At 27.6% G+C, this 18,482-nt stretch overlaps 1 protein-coding gene across 1 annotated transcript in view; it reads right to left on the minus strand.

Moving 5' to 3' along the window:
* The window catches only part of LOC148234477 (proton-coupled amino acid transporter-like protein acs), a 51,507-nt gene that overhangs the window by 29,710 nt on the left and 3,315 nt on the right, over positions 1 to 18,482 (minus strand). The window contains exons 2-3 of the mRNA XM_088188403.1: positions 12,142 to 12,366; positions 11,986 to 12,041 (exon numbers count right to left, since the gene is read on the minus strand). Coding sequence (XP_088044529.1) covers positions 11,986 to 12,041; positions 12,142 to 12,366 — 281 coding nt within the window. The remainder of the gene's footprint in view (positions 1 to 11,985; positions 12,042 to 12,141; positions 12,367 to 18,482) is intronic.

An 18,482-nucleotide genomic window follows, 5' to 3' on the forward strand; every position in this document is an offset into this window, starting at 1 on the left:
TGTGTTAAAAACCGCAAAAATCCACAGCCAATTTTACATGTATCGTAAAGAGAAAGACCTAAGCTTTATATTGTATATAAAATCTACATTAAAAAGTGGTGGGAAATATAACTAATGAACTCAAAATTAGAAAATAAAAATTGGAAAAAGTACTAAAAAATGGTACTTCTTCAAAACAATATTATGTGATTAATATGACAGCAACTGCAACAAAGAGCTATGAAACGTAGAAACACTCACCTGCTTTATCACAATCAATGGTTTGGATTTTTAACTGTACTCAAATAAAATAATAATAATTGTCCAATGTACGAGTATGCAATCGACGCCGAGAATACGATGCGTGCACTCGAAGGGATGACTGACTTCCGATAGATCGTGGGGGCGCTAGCGTTATGCAAAGAGTGGATGAATTGTTGATTATTATGTTGATAATTATCAGCTTTACAGAGCAATTTTTGTTTTTTGCCTGCGCTTAAATTTTTATAATCGACTTTTGGCCGCCCAGATCGAGCAAATACCCCACCGTGCGGCGTGCCTGCACCTTTTTTACGGTATTTTTACTGCTTTAAAAGCAATTTACTGAATATTTAAAAGATTGACAATCCGCGGAACATTTAATTTTACGTAAATATGACTCATTATTAACTGTAAAAGTTAATCAAAACTCAAAAATTACGGTTAATTCTCATCCGCCGGTCCCACTAAAATACGACAGAAAATATCAAAATATTGGTGCAAGTTTATGCATCATCTCAAGCTGATCTTGAGGATCAAAGACGAACTCAAAATTATTGCTCGGGTTGCTGGTCATTAGATCAAAAAAATGATTTCGCAAAAAATAAATGGTTGAACATACAAAATAGTGAAATTCCAGTCGCCGTACGGTGGGGTATTTGCTCGATCTAGGCGGCCAAAAGTCGATTATGAAAACTTTAACGCAGGTTGTTCAATAGAGCTGATAATTGTAAGCATGACAATCAATGATTATACACCCCCTGCATAAGTCATCCCTTCGAGTGCACGCATCGTTTCTCAGCGTCTACTTTATTTGAATACAGTTAAAAATATAAACCACTGATTGGAATAAAGCAGGTAAGTGTTTCTACTTTACATAGCTCTTTGTTGATAGCTGTCATAATAAATACAAATATCGTTTTAATTAGGTGCTATTTTTTCATGATGATTTTTTTTCTAATTTTAAGTGATTTAATTGCATTTCATAAAGCTTTTTAATATTGATAACAGATACAATATAAAGCTCAGGTCTTTCTCTTTATGATACATGTAAAATTAACTGCGGATTTATGTGGTTTTTAACACATAACAATTTTTTTTTTAAAAAAACGGTGCGAAAATTAGAGTCTAAACATTTTAACGTCAAATTTAAAATACAGTTTTGTAAATAAAAAATAAAATAAAAATTTGTTTAGAATCACCAAATTTACACATTTTAAAAATAAAAACGATTAGTAAAATAATGATCAAATACTTATTCTTATTAAAAAAAGGTAAATATCTTTGTGATCTATAAATTTTTTTTTAACACTATACGCGGCGAAGTTTGCACGACCGCTTAACACCAGTAAAGCACAAAATGATGCTCACTATGTATGATGGATAGGTGTACAATATAACTTCTATAATGCAATGACAGTGGCTTAACTTTTAGGGACTTTTATTTTTACTTAAAAAGTTGATCATGATGTACTTCTATTTTTATAATTATAATTTGGGCTTTTAATGTTACATACTAGAATCTGTTTCACAAGTTTTTAAGTCTAACTTACACCTGTTTTATAAATTAAATGCTAAAAAAGGCAACTGAAAATAAAATGTGAAAAAATATTAGTAAAGCAGAAGTAGATACAAATACAAGAGGAGTTCCGATTGAAGATGAATCTAATAGTCGATGTACGACAATACAAATGGATGGCAACACCCGTGGAAGATTTTTTGAAGATCATTAATTAGCAGTACAATTTTTTTATATACAGTTTAAAAGTATTAATAAGTGGGCATAAAGTGCAATTATTTTTTTTTATTTTTATTCTAAGCAAGCTCTAAAGCTCTATGTTCAGTTGTATCTATAACATCCAATGCATAAAATAATAATACATGGGTCAGTTTATCGGAAGAGGTCGCTGCATTTCCGTTTATATCGGTAAAATTTTGCCCGAAAGTTCTCAAGAGTATCTTGAGAACTTTTGGGCAAAATAAACAGATCCTGTCATAACAGAAATGCGACCACTACATAACAAAAAAGTAAACTCTTTTTAAGAAAGACGGTAGCCACGTTGCTTCGACATAAACCTCATCTAGATACAAAAGAACAATCGTTGTATGAGGAAGAAGAACTGGTTTCAGACGAGGAACCATGGAATTCCTCTTACAATTTAAGAAATACTTTACATACGTTTTTAAAATAATAATGCATGAAATATTGCATGAAAACTAAAGAATATTTTTATTTTAAAAATAAAATAAAAATGTGTTTTTTTCTGTAATGTATTTTTTAACACTTATAATACTTAGAGCACTAACGGAATTAAGAAATAATTTTAGCCACCCAGATCGGTCAAATACCTTATAGTGAGACGATGGGAATGAAAATTTTCAAAGAATAAGCCAACAGTATAAACACATTCTGGGAAGGATGAAAAGCTACAATTTAGCTCACTCAACAAAAATTCGTTAAGCCCCATTGAGAACCAGTGGGCTTTAATAAAAATAATTATTAAAAAAAATAACCTTTGTCGAAATGTGAATTGATTGAAACTTTAGAAAAAGTATGGTATGAAGAAATTTCAGATCAATATTTAAAAACATAGAGTATTACGAAATAACGGAGAACTAACTAAATATTAAAATTTGCTTTATTTGTAGCTTATATAAGTTTAAATATAATGTAATTAACAGTTTTTGTATTTATAAACTAGTTTTACGGTAAAAACTGTTTTCACTGAGCTACTAAATTTTCTCAAATATCACTGATTTCGAAAAACTTCAATAATTCGCTTATTTAAAAATTTTTGATTAAGCTTTTGTAAGTTTAATTACTTAAAAATATCACAAACACAATTTTATTACACAATAAATAGAAAAAAGAAACATCGTAATATAAAAAAATGTATATTTTTTAAGATGGACAGCTTTCATTAACCGTTATTTGTGAAAATATATTCTGATATGGTTTCACTGAAATAACATATTTTTAAAATATATATGGGATTTATTTTTTCAGATTTCTACAAAAATTTGTGGTTTGGAATCAAGGATGTAATTTCTGATTTTTCCAGTGAGAAAAAGTAAAAAGTGAGTAAAAGTTGGCCAGTCAATGATATTTTTTTTATATTTTTATTTCATTCAAATCCATAGTGTTTCATTAAGTGACATACATACATTTTTCTGTGTGGAAAATGCCTCCACAAATGATTATAAATGTACTGCAGCTGATGTAGATTTCACACATTATTCGATAAAATTAAAAAATAATGCTAGATAAGAAAAGAGTTTTTACTTTGGTTTCGCGTACTTGACTAAACATATTGGTCTGAAGATATTGATGTTTGTTTTTTAATTATATATATTGAAGACTTTTATGTTAAAGAATTTAATTTAATAAATATAAAATCGCATATTTACCAAAACTTAAAATATGTTAAAAAATATTATTCTTTGTCCAAAGATCGAAACACTTGTTCCACACCAACAACCGATTAACAAGAATATGATAAAAAAATTAAATGGTCAGAATTTAAATTAAATTTGGGTCAGTAAGAATAAAAGACGATTGTTTTATTGTCAAAAAAATGTATGTCACTTAATTTTAATGAAATAAAAATATAAAAAGCGATCACTATCTAGCCAACTTTTGCTCCCCTCCCACTGAAAAAATCAGAAATCCTTGATTCCAAACCACAAATTTTCGAAGAAATCTAAAAAAATCAATCTCAAATCAAACCCGAAAATATTTTTAAAATATGTAATTTCAGTGAAATCATATCGGAATACATTTTTACAAGTATGAGTATAATAACAGTCAATGAATTTCTTTGTATTACGGATGTTTTTTTATGTTCTTTTATCTATTAATTGTAAAATAAAATTGTTTTAGTAATATTTTTAAGTTTTTAAACTTGCAAAAGGTTTATCAACATAACATTAATTACTTTCAATGAATTTATTAAATTGTATATAGGACGCGAAAGTATTTTTAGAAATGAACGAAGCAGGAATATTGACAGAGCGGCGGAGGTTAGCACGCTCGGCTTGTTATTTTTACATCTGACAATGTTACAAGCACAATTAAATAAGTCAGTTCTAAATTACATTGATAATGACAATGAATTTTTGACATAAAAAGCTTTACAAGAAGTGAGCTACAAAACCTGTTTTGTTGCAACAAAAAAAGCCTATAGGCTAACTAATCACAATAATAATAATAATGGAAGCATACCCAGAATAAATTTAAATTTGCACTTTCACATATATGTGAGACAAAGCCATAGGCCTACAGAAATTAGTCTCTGTCTCATACAAATTATTATCCGATTAAAGACAAGGAAAAAAATCAAATGGTGCTTTCCAAAATGGTTGTTTTGTAGTTTAATTACCACTAACTTTAGAAGAAATGTATTTTTCAAGATCTAAAATAATTTAAATCAGATTTAAAGCGACAAACTTTGACTAACAAATTTTAATAATTTCATTATGAAAATATTAAAAAAATTTTAGTCCACTCTACTAATATTTAATGAATCAAGCATTTTAATTACTGAACCTGTATTTTTATTAAAATATACACACTTTCATTGCCAGGTAGTCATAAGTATCAAAAAAAATTGGTGAATCTGTGTTTTTTAAATAACTTATAATTTTATTTTTTATGAAATTTCATACATATATTAGAAACAATTTAAAGTGGCAATTATTGCATTAATTTCTAACAGTGTTGATAATAAGGTATAATATATTCGTGCAATATTTAAATCACGACCAACATTACTATTATTTATATTTTTATATTATATTTATGTCCATTATATTGATTAAATTAATACGTCTATTCCATTTTTCGCTAATATTGAGATTTCGCTCTTCATATAAATCTGGCTCTATTTACTATGTGAAAAAAAGAGAGTTTCGGATGTAAGGTAATATTTTAGAGAAAAAAAAGTTACATAGTGACTATACTAAGCTGACAGTATGCTACTACTGTTGTCAGAATAAAATGAATTTAATAAAACTAATGATAACCAAATCCCAGATAAAGTCGCGTAGTAATAAAATTAATATATTTTTTTAATTTAATGTATTCATAATTAAAACAATAATCCATCATAGTCAGTAATATAAAAAAACGTTATTAAATGTAAGTTTTAAATTTTTTGCCGAAGCAAGTGTTAAAAAATATTTACCTTTATTTTTTATATTATAATTTAATTGACGGTATAATAACGGTACTACTAGCGTGTAGTTTTCGTGGTAATCGAGGTATTTTATCTATATGGTAAAACATTGCAAAAATACTACACAATGTAATTATAATTTTGATAGAGCGCATAAAATTTAATACATCTATGTTAAGGTGCGAAACATTTCAACATCAGGTAAATTTCGTTTGAATGTGTAAAAAATTATATAAGGATTTTTAATATTTTTTAAAAATATTTTGCTACAACGTTGTTATAATTAAAATATATTTTCAGTTATTTTTACTTGGAAAAATAAAAAGTTAAATTTCATATTTTTTTTTCTTTAATAATAATGTATTAGATAAGTTGTTTGACATTAAAGCTATGGTGTGATCATGCTCTACTATGTTAAATATAATTTATTTTAAATATTAGTAATATTAATTTATATTAAAAAATATGTGTGGGGCAATCCATCTAGTATATAAATTTTGACTAAACATATGGAATATATTAAAATAAAATAATATATTATTAAGAGACAATTATTCTAATTTGATATAATACAAAAAAAAGGATTTAATCATTTATTAAATTTTAATAAGCCATAACAAATGTTAATTAAAGTTTATTCTCACATATGTTTTATAGTTTTTTTTATATAAATACTGTTAAAATAATCATTTAAATAAAATTTAATAATATAAAGCACTGGCTCAATTTATGGAATAGTGCAGGTAGTGAGTCACGCAATTCTTGTTCTTTATATCAATTTATTTATATTTAAAACTAGATTAAAAAATCAGGCAGATATTGTTTGTGTTAAAGAAGAATATTGATTTGTGTATAAAAATAAAAATAAATTGCTAATATTTATAAAATTATGATTTCTTACAATAATGAACTTAGCTAATAAAAAAGTTTGATTGAAATATGTGCTTTTTAAGATCAGACCCGACCAATAATTTCTCTTGGTAGTTTGTGGCATACGAAATATAATAACTACTAGAAATTAATTAAACGTAAACGCACGTGAACTTTTGTAATTGTTATATAAAAGACTATTTTAAAAATAATTAACAAGTTTTTAACAGCTTCCAGACCAAGTTTTTTACTTGCATAACTATTTTTATTTGTTTTGTATTGGTTCAAAATACATTAACTAATACAAAGCATTAATTAAGCTATATAAACTACTAAAAGTTTGCTAGCAATATGATTTTTCTCGGTAACGATTTCTATTTTTATGTCACGGTGCAAAATCAAGTAAATTAAAAACCATAGAGCATTTGCTGTGATTCTTAATAGTACACATTGCTCGATTGTAGTTTAAGAAAGAACCTAATAATTTATTTATAATATTCAATTAACTTTTACAGCAAGTATTTGTATTATTTATTTAAAATCTTTTTAATATTTATATGGAAAATTATAAAATGGTGACAGTTTTAAAATGAGGTTTATTTATAACATCGCTCGTCAATATTATATAATTTAACAATAAAAACCATTTTTTTTAATCTACCATTTAATTTAAAAATTTTATTGGACTTAAGCAGAGTATAAAATTATAATTTGCTAATGTATTATAAAACTTTAATGACAATAAGAGCAAAGTAAAAAAATCTAAACTGAATGATTTAGTTCAATTTTTATGCATTTTAAATATTAAAAATATAATCTTATTCTAATAAAAAATATTTTACCACGTGACTAATGTTCATGGCATATTTTTACACCGTGCTAAGTTTACCCCTAATATTTAAACTAAATGCCAATTAGTTAAGGTTCAAGTATATATAAGCCCATAATTAAAAAAGTGGTCTAAGTCAAGAAATCGAAAAAAATAAATAATTCGTGTTTTTTTTTAAAAATGCCCCATATAAAATGTTTTATAAAACTTATTTAGATGATGATTTGAACTTCCATATTTTAGATCTAACATTCAAAAGAAGAAGACCAAAATATATGAAAGTATTTTCTTACTTTTATTGTACTCTACCAGAAGACAAATTTAATGATATGACAGATTTTCTATATTATACCCCACCACTTTACTATGGATAATTTAAAAATATTAAAACACAAAATACTACTTTAAGAGAATAGAAAAAGGTATGTTATAATCAAATACTTAAAGTTTTATTAAAAATGTTTATTAACGTGACTTAATAAAAAATGATTAAAATATTTTTGTGTTGTCAATCGGTTAATTTTGAAAACGGTCGAAGTCATTTCGACCTTAAATTTTGATGTTTTCTTATAAGCTACAGGTAAAAATTATATGTCAAAATGAATTATAAATTTGAAAACACTGTTGCGTTTTACAAAAATATTTATAATGAATTCAAACGCAAACTTAAATATCTCGAAAGGAAACAAACATGACTTAGTCTACTTTCATAATTATTGGCTCATATATTGACAATAAATGTTTATAAAATTATCTTAATATATTTATAATGAAACCGCAAAGATATAATTCAATAATTTACACATATTTAAAAGCGCCCTAAAAGTAACAGAACGACTTTTTTTCAAAGCGATAACGTAAGATCTACGTTTTTTGTAAAATACGAAAAATAAAATTACCGGCTTAAATTTCATGCAAGAATATCTTAATAGTTTATTATAAACTGTTATACTTTTTAGTATAATTTTTTTAGTAATATTTGTGAATTTAATATTATTAAAAGAAATGGCTACGTAGCATAGGTTCAATAAGTAAAAAGCTATATATGTAATCGATATAAATTAACACGTTTACATATATGAATTTGATCTCTAAAATAGAACAATATAACAGGACTTCAATTAATTCGGTTGGATCATTTTCGCGATATTGTGAAAACAATTGTGACGTTCTCAAGTTACCGATTCGTAAAGCAAACTTTTGAAGCGTAATTGCTATATCATACCTGACATGTTTTCGCCTGTGTTTCTGATAAATTTAACATATATCTAGTATAATATAATCAAGAGATAATAAATAGTATTACAAGAATCCTTACACTCAAATATAAATATGATACAATAATTTGATGACCCTGAAAAGATTTATAGCACGAGCTAGTGGATAATAATTATTCATGTACACTGATTACAATTTTAGTATAAATCTATAGCTAACTTTTGATTATTCGGGTGCGGTTAAGCTACACATATGCTGAAAAAAATAATGAACTTAATTTTTGAATATTCAGAATGTGCGTCTCTTTGTGGCATATAAAGCAAACCGTAAGTTAAAACAAAGGGAACTGAAAAAAATCTTTCTGTTAATTAATGTTTTTGAAGATTGGCTTAAAAGCAAATTTTTATTGATTTTTTTTAAGCACAGGTTGCTACTGAAAATAGGTTAATAGATAATGCTTCTGCTTATTTTAATAATCAAATGGTCTAATGATTGAATTTTGGTCCTTGATCGTTCTGGTCTTTTTAAAACACTTGCTAAGAAATATGATAGTGTGATCAAATTTCATTTAAGATGACCACATTAGATGCTATAGAAAATGAAATAGCACAATCTTAGTCAAAAGTAAAGCCAGCAAAAAACAATCATAGATGTAGTGAATTCTAAAAATACTGAAGCAAGTAATGTCTAAAATATACGAATTATTAAAAAAATTAAAATACTTTAAGAATACAAATTGGGTAACATCCATGAGTGGTTTGATTGCGATCAATGCCTAAATGATGCAGATATCATTTCTATTGTCACTTTGATAGAATATAAATTGAGTGCTAGTGAAAATACAAGTAAATAAGATATTAACTATAACATTAGACTACGTTGACTAAAGGAGATTCAAAATAACGATATGAAAACTATAAGAAAAAACTGTACTGATATTAAAAAAAATATTGAGAAATTAATAAAGGCAGACAAGAATCACAGTTTTTTTTAATAAATAAAAAGAATAATAAATTTTAATATAAATACAAGCTTATCAAACATACTAGTTGTTTCATAAGAATTTTTTCAAAAGTTTCTAGAAACAAAAAGATATTTCAAAAAAATGTATTACTTACAAAAATGCATCATTTTTATAATTAAGTGTAAAAGTTTTTAATAATATGTAAAGCATTACACAATTTATTTTTTTATTCGTTTTACTTGCACCTTAAAAATACAAGGACTGGTGAGAACACCATTTTTAAAATATTAGTGTTTGGCAATTACTCGTGCACTTCCTCCCCAGCAATTAGCCGGGATAATCGAAAGTAAATTATATTAACCGTGCAGTAACAAAAAAATCGCTAGCAATCAATATGAATTTATAATATTTAAAAATAGCAAAGAAGCAATAAAATTAAATGTCTTTACTAATATACACATTAGAAAAGAAGACATTAATAAAAAAAAATAGATTTATTGATGTTTCACATATAACACATGTTCGAGAACTTAAAAAAAATTAAATCTCAAAATACCAAATGGAAAAGACAAAATTATAAGTATACCAAATTTATTTTAGCAATTGTGACAAAATTTACATTGCTCAAAAAAAACCGTAGGATTTCACAAAGAATAAAATCAATTTTTGCAAAGAACAGCTTAGATAAAAAATCACAATATATGCAACCTAAACCTTATACAAAATTTAAAATCTAATTGTAAAAATTTATAGAAAAGCAATTGACGATCGCACTTACAATAATATAGCATTAAATAAAAGCGACTTCGCAAGAAAAGACTTTCAAATACCTGCTAACCGGATTTAAGCTAAGCTAAATTAGGTTTTACAATATTTAAACAAATATAAATACCTTTAAACATACCAATTCTAAAATTTATGCAATTGTTGTTCACTTAGTAACAAACAAACTAAATAGAAAAATAACAAATAGCAAGATCGAATCCAAGGCGACGCAGCTAAAAAATCTATGGCGGCCTAAATAAGGTTCAAATTACGCCTAAGATGATTTCTAAAATTTTTAATAATCTGTTTTTTTACTTAAAAATATCACAAACACAATAAATAAATAATGGAATATATTCAACATCGTAATAGATTTTTTAAAGTGGACATTTTTCATTGACCATTACTGTATATCAGTGCTGTGAATAAGTCTTGGAACGATCACCTGCAAAATACGCACTGAGTCTTATTTTTTAAAATTACTGGCGTGCCAATCGCTTTTTTTGTCGTAATTTTTCATTCATTTGAGGAGTCGTACAATTTTATTTGATATTTCTACAACGTTCATGGATTAAAAAACAATTATAAGAGTCGTCAATAGTTCAATGTCATAAAATTCGGTTTTTGGCTTTACCTAAAAAATGGTTTTGTATTCAACACCCCTATTGTTTCTGAGTATTTTCATCATGGTTGTTTTAAAATAATTTTTGATTCTCTCCGTGCCTCTTGAAAAAAATAATACTGCAACTATTACCGACTATCTTAATTGTTTTTCAACAAAAACGCCAAATAAAATAGATGAATGAATAACCCTGACAAAAAAAAGGATCGATGCGCCAGTAATTTTCAAAAATTCGACTCGGCGCGTATTTTTTAGGTGACCGTTCCAAGACTTATGCACAGTACTGTTTATTGTACATTTTAAGGATAATCAAGAAGTAAAATAAAATAATGGTTTATGCTGCTGTGATGACTAAAATGTTGCGCTTCAGAAGAATAAGCGAATTTATTATATTATATCATTCGAAGGTTATGTAGAGAGCTTAATAACTAAGCGTTATAATGCTATACATAAAAAATACATGTAAACACCGGACCTGTTTATAAAAAAAGTAGCGGCATCTTTATTAAAAACACAATAACAATATATGCATTAATAAATTTAGTGAATCGCCGGTACATTTATGCTAATTTCTAATGACCTTACAAGTCTGTTATATTATATAAATCTTTACTAAGAAATAATTAATACGAATATGTTTTATTCCTCAAAGATTACGTATAATTTAATTTTTTTTACTATGACACAATTCCAATTTATGTTATTGTAAATAGTTGGTATGTACCTGATGTTAAAAATGACACTGGGACTTGCGTAAATGTCTATAATATACATATATTAGCCTGGGTACATAATAACACAATTATTGAAAAAAATATAAGTGAAACGACTATATTATTTACTTTGAAGGTTATGTTGAGTTTAAATCACCAAAACACAGTTACTGTTGCATGACGAAAAAATAAATATAAACATCAAGACTCTTGATTAAAGCTATTAGATTATTGAATAAAATTTGGTGAATCGCCGGCAGATTTATATGATATTATTTAATGACCTAATTACGGTATGTTCTGATAAAAATCGCGCTAGGAAGCTGTATTATACGATATGCAATCAGTGACATGAGACAATAAAAACGCAATAATTTGACGAATCGCCAGCAGATGTCTACGATATATTCATTCAAGATCATACCTTAGAACTTAATACTATACATTTAACTAAATCAAACATAAGTTTTTTTTTAATCTATATCCCGATGGTTTATTAGAAGTAAAAATATCGAAACACAATGACCGGTGAATGACGAATAAGATAAATCAAAACACAGATTATAAAGACAGAATATTCAGAAAAGACTTACCGATCCATTAGCCGTCCTAGAAGGTGTCAACTCGATCCTCTCCATCTTGACGATTCCTGCCAACAAAGATAACCCAACTTGATAGAACTGTGTAAAAAGCGGCTAGCCTTGAAGGCAAGCGCTGTTTAGAATTAGCTAGGCGCTCTCCCGACTCACGCTTTCCGACGAGAAAACCGGCGAAAAGTGAGACGACGGAAAAACCTCCAGTAGGTCCGCGCTGGTCGAGCGCCGGTGGACAACTGACACTGCGGCGCTCGACGGCAAGCCGACACGGCTCGCCGGTAGATGAATCTATCCGCGGAGAGTGCATTTTCTGACCGGCATTTTCCGATTTTCCGACCCTTATCGCGAACAACGCCTTTACGCCGACTGTGTACAACACTATCGCGACAATTAAATTCGCACCGATTGCAATCACCAATCGCGAATCTCCATTTCCGTCACCTGTCCGATTTCAATTTATTTTCCATAGATAGTTACCGGATTCGACGAAAAAGTGACACCAGCAAATTTTGATTAAAACTAGACAGTTATTAAATACTGATCACATTCTCACTCTAGATTAATGTATGGATTTTGAATGTATACAAAAATATAAATTATATATTTTTTTAGATTACGGTTAAAAAAAAAGTACGCAAAAAATGTAAATATTACACGTGTAGAGAAAAATGGAATTTAAAGTGGCAATGTAAATTTTAAACAATACAACAGGCATTAAAAAAATATTAAAATAATATGGTACTGATAATAGTAGTAATAATATTAATAATAGGAATAGTAATAATAATAATAAAGTCCCAAAAACATAAAATGTGATTGTTAAATATTTCTTTGTATTGAAAAAAACTTATGGAATAACCAACTTCTCAATATATTTTAAAATAAATTTTAATTTTAAAAAATATAAAATTTTATGTTTCATGTCAAAAAACAAATCTTAAAAATCCAGGGCTTTTTTTAAACAAAAAAGATGCTCACTTTTTGTCAAGCTTTGAACCAAAGAAAAATATACTCAAATATAGTTTTAAATTATCAGCATAATAAAATTGAACAAAATTTATCATATTTTTTCTTTAATTTAGACATGTCAAATATAAAATTAAACAAAAAATACAGATATAAAAGGTGTTTTTTTTTAGAGGTATAGAACTTTAAAATGAAATAAAACACAAAAATAATAGTAATGGTCATGGTATTGGAAAGATAATTTTATGCCATTAGTGTTTAAATATGATTTCTTGAATGAAGCGCAATCTGGAAGTCCAATTTTCGACCACTTTTTCAAGCAGCTGGGACCGTATATCGAAAATAACGCGGCGAATGTTGGCTTTATCGTCTCTGCTTTATAAGCTCGGTAACGAGCGTTCGCACTGCGACGGCGCCGACACGGTTTTATTGCTTTTGACTTAAATTTCTGCCTTCTAATAAGTGATAATTGTTTTTGCGCTATTGAGCAAAATTATTGCATTATATTTCAATAAAATATGTTTTTCTTAAAAGAAAAACACACATTTTGCGCATTTTTTTTTAAATAAGTATTTATTTTAATTTAATCATTGCAAATATTCAACACCAATTAAGCATATTTCGTGGATTATTTAGGTTAAAAAAATGTTTGAATAAAGATAAAAATATACACATAGTAAAAAAAAAAATTGTGTACGCAATACACTCACTTCGCCAGTCATCCTTATCATGAAAAAGGGTGCTTTATTTTCTCTGTTACATAACAGAATTACTAGAAACTGATAGCTACTGTTAGATTAGCCTGAGATAAAGCAAATGTGTTTATTTCATGTTGACACGTTACTCATATACAAAATACAAATATATCGAACATGTTCATTTTTTTTTTATATTTTGCCGAAATGTGTGATTTTTCGCATAAGTGGGTGGGCCGATATTTCGGCCCTTTTAGACTTAGAGGGATAATATTATTCTAATTTAATATTTTATCCAGATATGCCTTACAATTAATATTTGGTTCTATATTTTATTTAACATGTACGTATTTAAAAAAAAAAATATTTTCGGTACTACCAGTATTAATTTTGTAGTACCGGTAGTACAGAAAGCAAATTTTTTTCGCAATACCAGTATTACAGGTATCGCTACTACTATCAGTATTGCAATCCCAACTTGTAAGTAAACTCGTCGACGCAACTCAAGTGAATCATATCCCAGCATAGTTTACAGAAATTTTGTGAAAAATAAAAATGGATAATATTATTATATTTTTTTTTTGTACAAGATTTTTGTTGTAAATTTGTAAATTATAAAAAAAAACAGAGAATTAAAAAATCAGTTTTTGCTTTAATATCGGTATTTCAACCCCTAGTCGAAACCTATGTTGTTGGTACGACAAAATTGCATAAATTCTACCTTATTATATTTATTTATTTTAATAAATTTTCCGTTGTAACCTAACAGGCGTAAGCTTAATGCGTTACAACGGGGAAAATCTGTACCAACTCAGTAAGTCAATCAGATATAATTAATACCTACAAAGTAAGTATTAACCACTAGACTGAAAGTCTGGGAATCGGTGAAATCTATAATATATTAATAATTATAAATTATTATGTATAATATATTTTATAACCAATAGATGTCATTGCATCTGAGTATTTTTAATAAAAGTGCATTTTTAGAAATAAAAATACGAGTGCCGCTACCGGGGCTTGAACCCGTAACCTCAGAGGTACTAGTCTGGGACAATACGGACTGCGCTATTCCGCTCTTTAATTATAAATTTATTTATGTAATCTCCACGGATTTAATACAATTTTTTTACAAAAATCACTATTTTTAATAAAATAAATTATAAATATAAAATATAGCAATATTTCCTACACTTTTTTATTTAATGGACTAGTAGAAAATTTTCCTAAGTACAATGGACCGGTGCCAATTTTTTTATTTTTTTAATATGACCTTTAAATATGTCATTCAATATGATCTTCACATATGAAATTTATTTGCATACGAGAATACTTATTGATTACCATTTAATGCTAGCTGTTTTAATTATTTAGATTTAAAAACAAATAGCAAATTATATATGTTAATATGAAGAGACACTAAATTTTTGGAGATGACCTTACTAATAAATATTAAAGTTAGATATAATACGAAAAGTAGTATGTGCATTAAGAATAGACAGACAATATAATAATAACACAAGTGGCGTAACCTCAATAATACGAAATAAGGTAAATAAAGATTGTATATAACACACTTTTTTTATTTATCACATGAAACAAACAAAATTTTTATTATCATACAGAAAAATCATTATATTATATAATATAATAAAAATCTACAAATGTTAAAAAATAATAAAAATTATATTTTGTGGAAAAAGAAAAGATGCAATGTTTATAGTGTCTTAAAAAATATCATTAGCTCTCGTAATAGATATTAAATTGTATTTAGTCGTAGCAATTATTTAAAAATAAAATATTAGGTAATATCAAAATAAATGTAGCTTTTTTAATAAATTAAAAAAAATACTTTTATTTATTAATATTTTACATTTTTGCTTATTTTTGTATCAATTTTTTTTTTTAATATTTATCCATATGCTCTCTATTTACACGGTTTTAAAATAACACGGTCCACTAAAAAGAACGAATTCTATATTTATATACGAATTATTTGTTCTAATGCGATTTTATTTTGTCGTATTGTACTCAGAAAGGGCGAGCCACAAACATTTCATTAATTCCGTTATGAGTGAGAGATAAGGGGGTGGAACGCACGTCCTTATCTCTCACTCGCTTTCGTCACTTAGCACGCGAGCGAGCGAAAGGGAAAGTGTCTCACCGTACGCGCCTGGCGAATGAGCGGATGCGAATGACCGATTTAAAAAATATATTCCATCACTTTTTTACAGCTTTTGGTTGAACGTATCTACCGTGAAAAAATATAATTTTTTGTATATGAAACATGTATGCAATATATATACATATATATATTTTTTTATCTATGTAAAATATTTTTCAATTAATACCCAATCTTAGGTTTTGTATTTCTTAATAACATATAATAACATGGTTATAAATAAACATACATAAACGCATTTTTACATTTTTTATAAACAATTTTAAAATAAAAATTGAAGGTCAACTCAACATCTAAAAAAAATAATACTTTATTTTGCATTATATATGATTTTACACCACTGAAAAACACTAGCGAACTTTTGTTATAATTTGAATCAAACGTTTTTTTCATAAACTTCGCGTGTCTAGTCATCTCCGTTTTAGTCATTATAAAACACACCTTCAGACTTAAATTAATACGTTTCCTCTCAGTAGCGTAGTTACGCAGCACAATCTCATTGCCATCTTAAAAGTGCTCTGTCGTTTTACATTAATTTACTATCGTCAAAGACAGATTCAGGTGGATGATGGAATGTCGTTAGTTTAGTTTGAGCATATACTACAGCGGTTACTATTTCTACAGAATCAGTCGGTTTTTCCATTCACTACTACTACTGATCCTCTTTTCCTTATTAGCGCCAGTTATGATAATAAGGCTTAAGAACAACATCATACTAAATATCCGTCACTGAAGGTAATTGTGGGTAATTGGCGCGAATCTGAATTTCAATGAAAACACATTCGTCTCGTGTGTAAAGGATTACGTAACATATTCCTACGAGTGTATCAATTTAGAACCTGACTTGTTTTTTTATTTGTTGCAGCATCGCCGATGATTTAGAAAGTTGCGCGCGCGAATTGCAAAAAAGAGTCAATAACATCCTTTGCATGGTAAAAAGATGCTGGAAAAAAAGAAGCTGGTTCATTTTTTTCAAACCTTTGCATTCAACATTACCTTTTATACTTTATTAGTAATATTATAATTACATTAAACAGATTAATCAATATGTAACACATAAACATAGAAACAATACAACAATTTAATATAAAACATATTTTATAAAATACAACAATATTGTTATCACGCGTCATTTTTTTAAATAGTATTTCGTATTATGCATAAATTATATTTGCTATGGGTAATACACACGGGCAACTTTATTATTTTGTGCTACCTTAATATACTCTTGTTGATTTCTCAACGGGTATGTAAGTCTGATTGAGTTGGACGTCTCTCATTATTTTACTACATATATACATATGTTTTATATGCGGAATGCATTTCACCATTTTTAATAAAACAGTATATATTACATCAATTTCACATTAAATATGTACATATATATATCATCACATATTAACGTTTCGACAACCAATATTGGAGTCATCTTCATGGGCGCATTCAATGAAGTATAATACATATTCAATTCATTTAATTATATTCAATTTTTCAAATCATATTATTCATAATAAACTATGGTTAGCCCACTGGTCGAAATCACAAATAAACTGATAAGATTCTACGCTCATAGAGTTTTTTTTTAATAATAATCTATGTACTTGTCATTAAAAGCACATAATTATTGACAATGTAATGACAATATATTTAACAAACCATACACATTGTATTATTACAATAGACTAAAAATACACAGTAAGAAAGAGAAAAAAATATTAAAAGAAATAAAACAATTAATAAATAATCGTACAATGCCAGCGTATTAAGAAACCAGATGGTGACAGCCATATGCGAGTCGTGTAACTAAAGCTCTAACGGACATCAAAAGAGGACGCAATCATGATTCTCAAAGGCGCTATAGAACATAAAACTGGAATTCCAAAATAATAGTTTGAGTAAAAATTCAGTGAATCGTATGCAAATTTTCTTCAAATAAAGATGCTGGGATATAAGAACGGATAATTCTACGCATGTACACTAAAACTTCAGCCGTTACAGTCACCCGCCATCAACCGTTCATGCAGTTGACGTTTTGAATCTGTCTATTTCTCCGACCATTCGGTCGTCATGTCTCGCAGTGGGAGCTGCCGGTTTCCCATAGCAATAGCCGGGCAGGTGTATAATCTCTCATACACTTTACATCCCGACAATTGTATTTTATTCAATTGGATTTTTAGATTTTCGCGAGTATAATTATTTTTGAAATCCCTGGATTCATCGCGATTTTTGCTTACTTGTATTCTATATTTCGGCCGTAATTTTCCGGCCATGATCACGAATTGTTTGCGACTGCCGCTCTTGTCCTTGACCTTGTCATATACACTTTTTCCGGTGGGGCATTATTAATTATATTAATTAATTGTCCATTTGTCTTGGATGAGTCATTTGTGTCTGTGTTAATGTTTTTGTTTAATGGTGTGGCAATTAGGCCGGTGACATTTTTTTGAAACCCGAGATTTCAAAAAAAAAAAATATATATATTATTAAATTGTTTATATTTTACGCGTTATTATATTTAAAAAAAAAATTTACGTATCTTTTTCACCTTCGTCTTGTTTTTTGAATGCTCCTATCCGCGGAGCAGTGAGGGTAATAATATTCAAACTAACGTGTTTTTAACACTAAAACCAATAAAAATAGTGCGAATAAAA

The sequence above is a fragment of the Plectrocnemia conspersa genome, unplaced genomic scaffold, assembly GCF_051122295.1.
Source record: "Plectrocnemia conspersa isolate PC_06_02 unplaced genomic scaffold, ASM5112229v1 ptg000006l, whole genome shotgun sequence".
NCBI lineage: Eukaryota > Metazoa > Arthropoda > Insecta > Trichoptera > Polycentropodidae > Plectrocnemia > Plectrocnemia conspersa.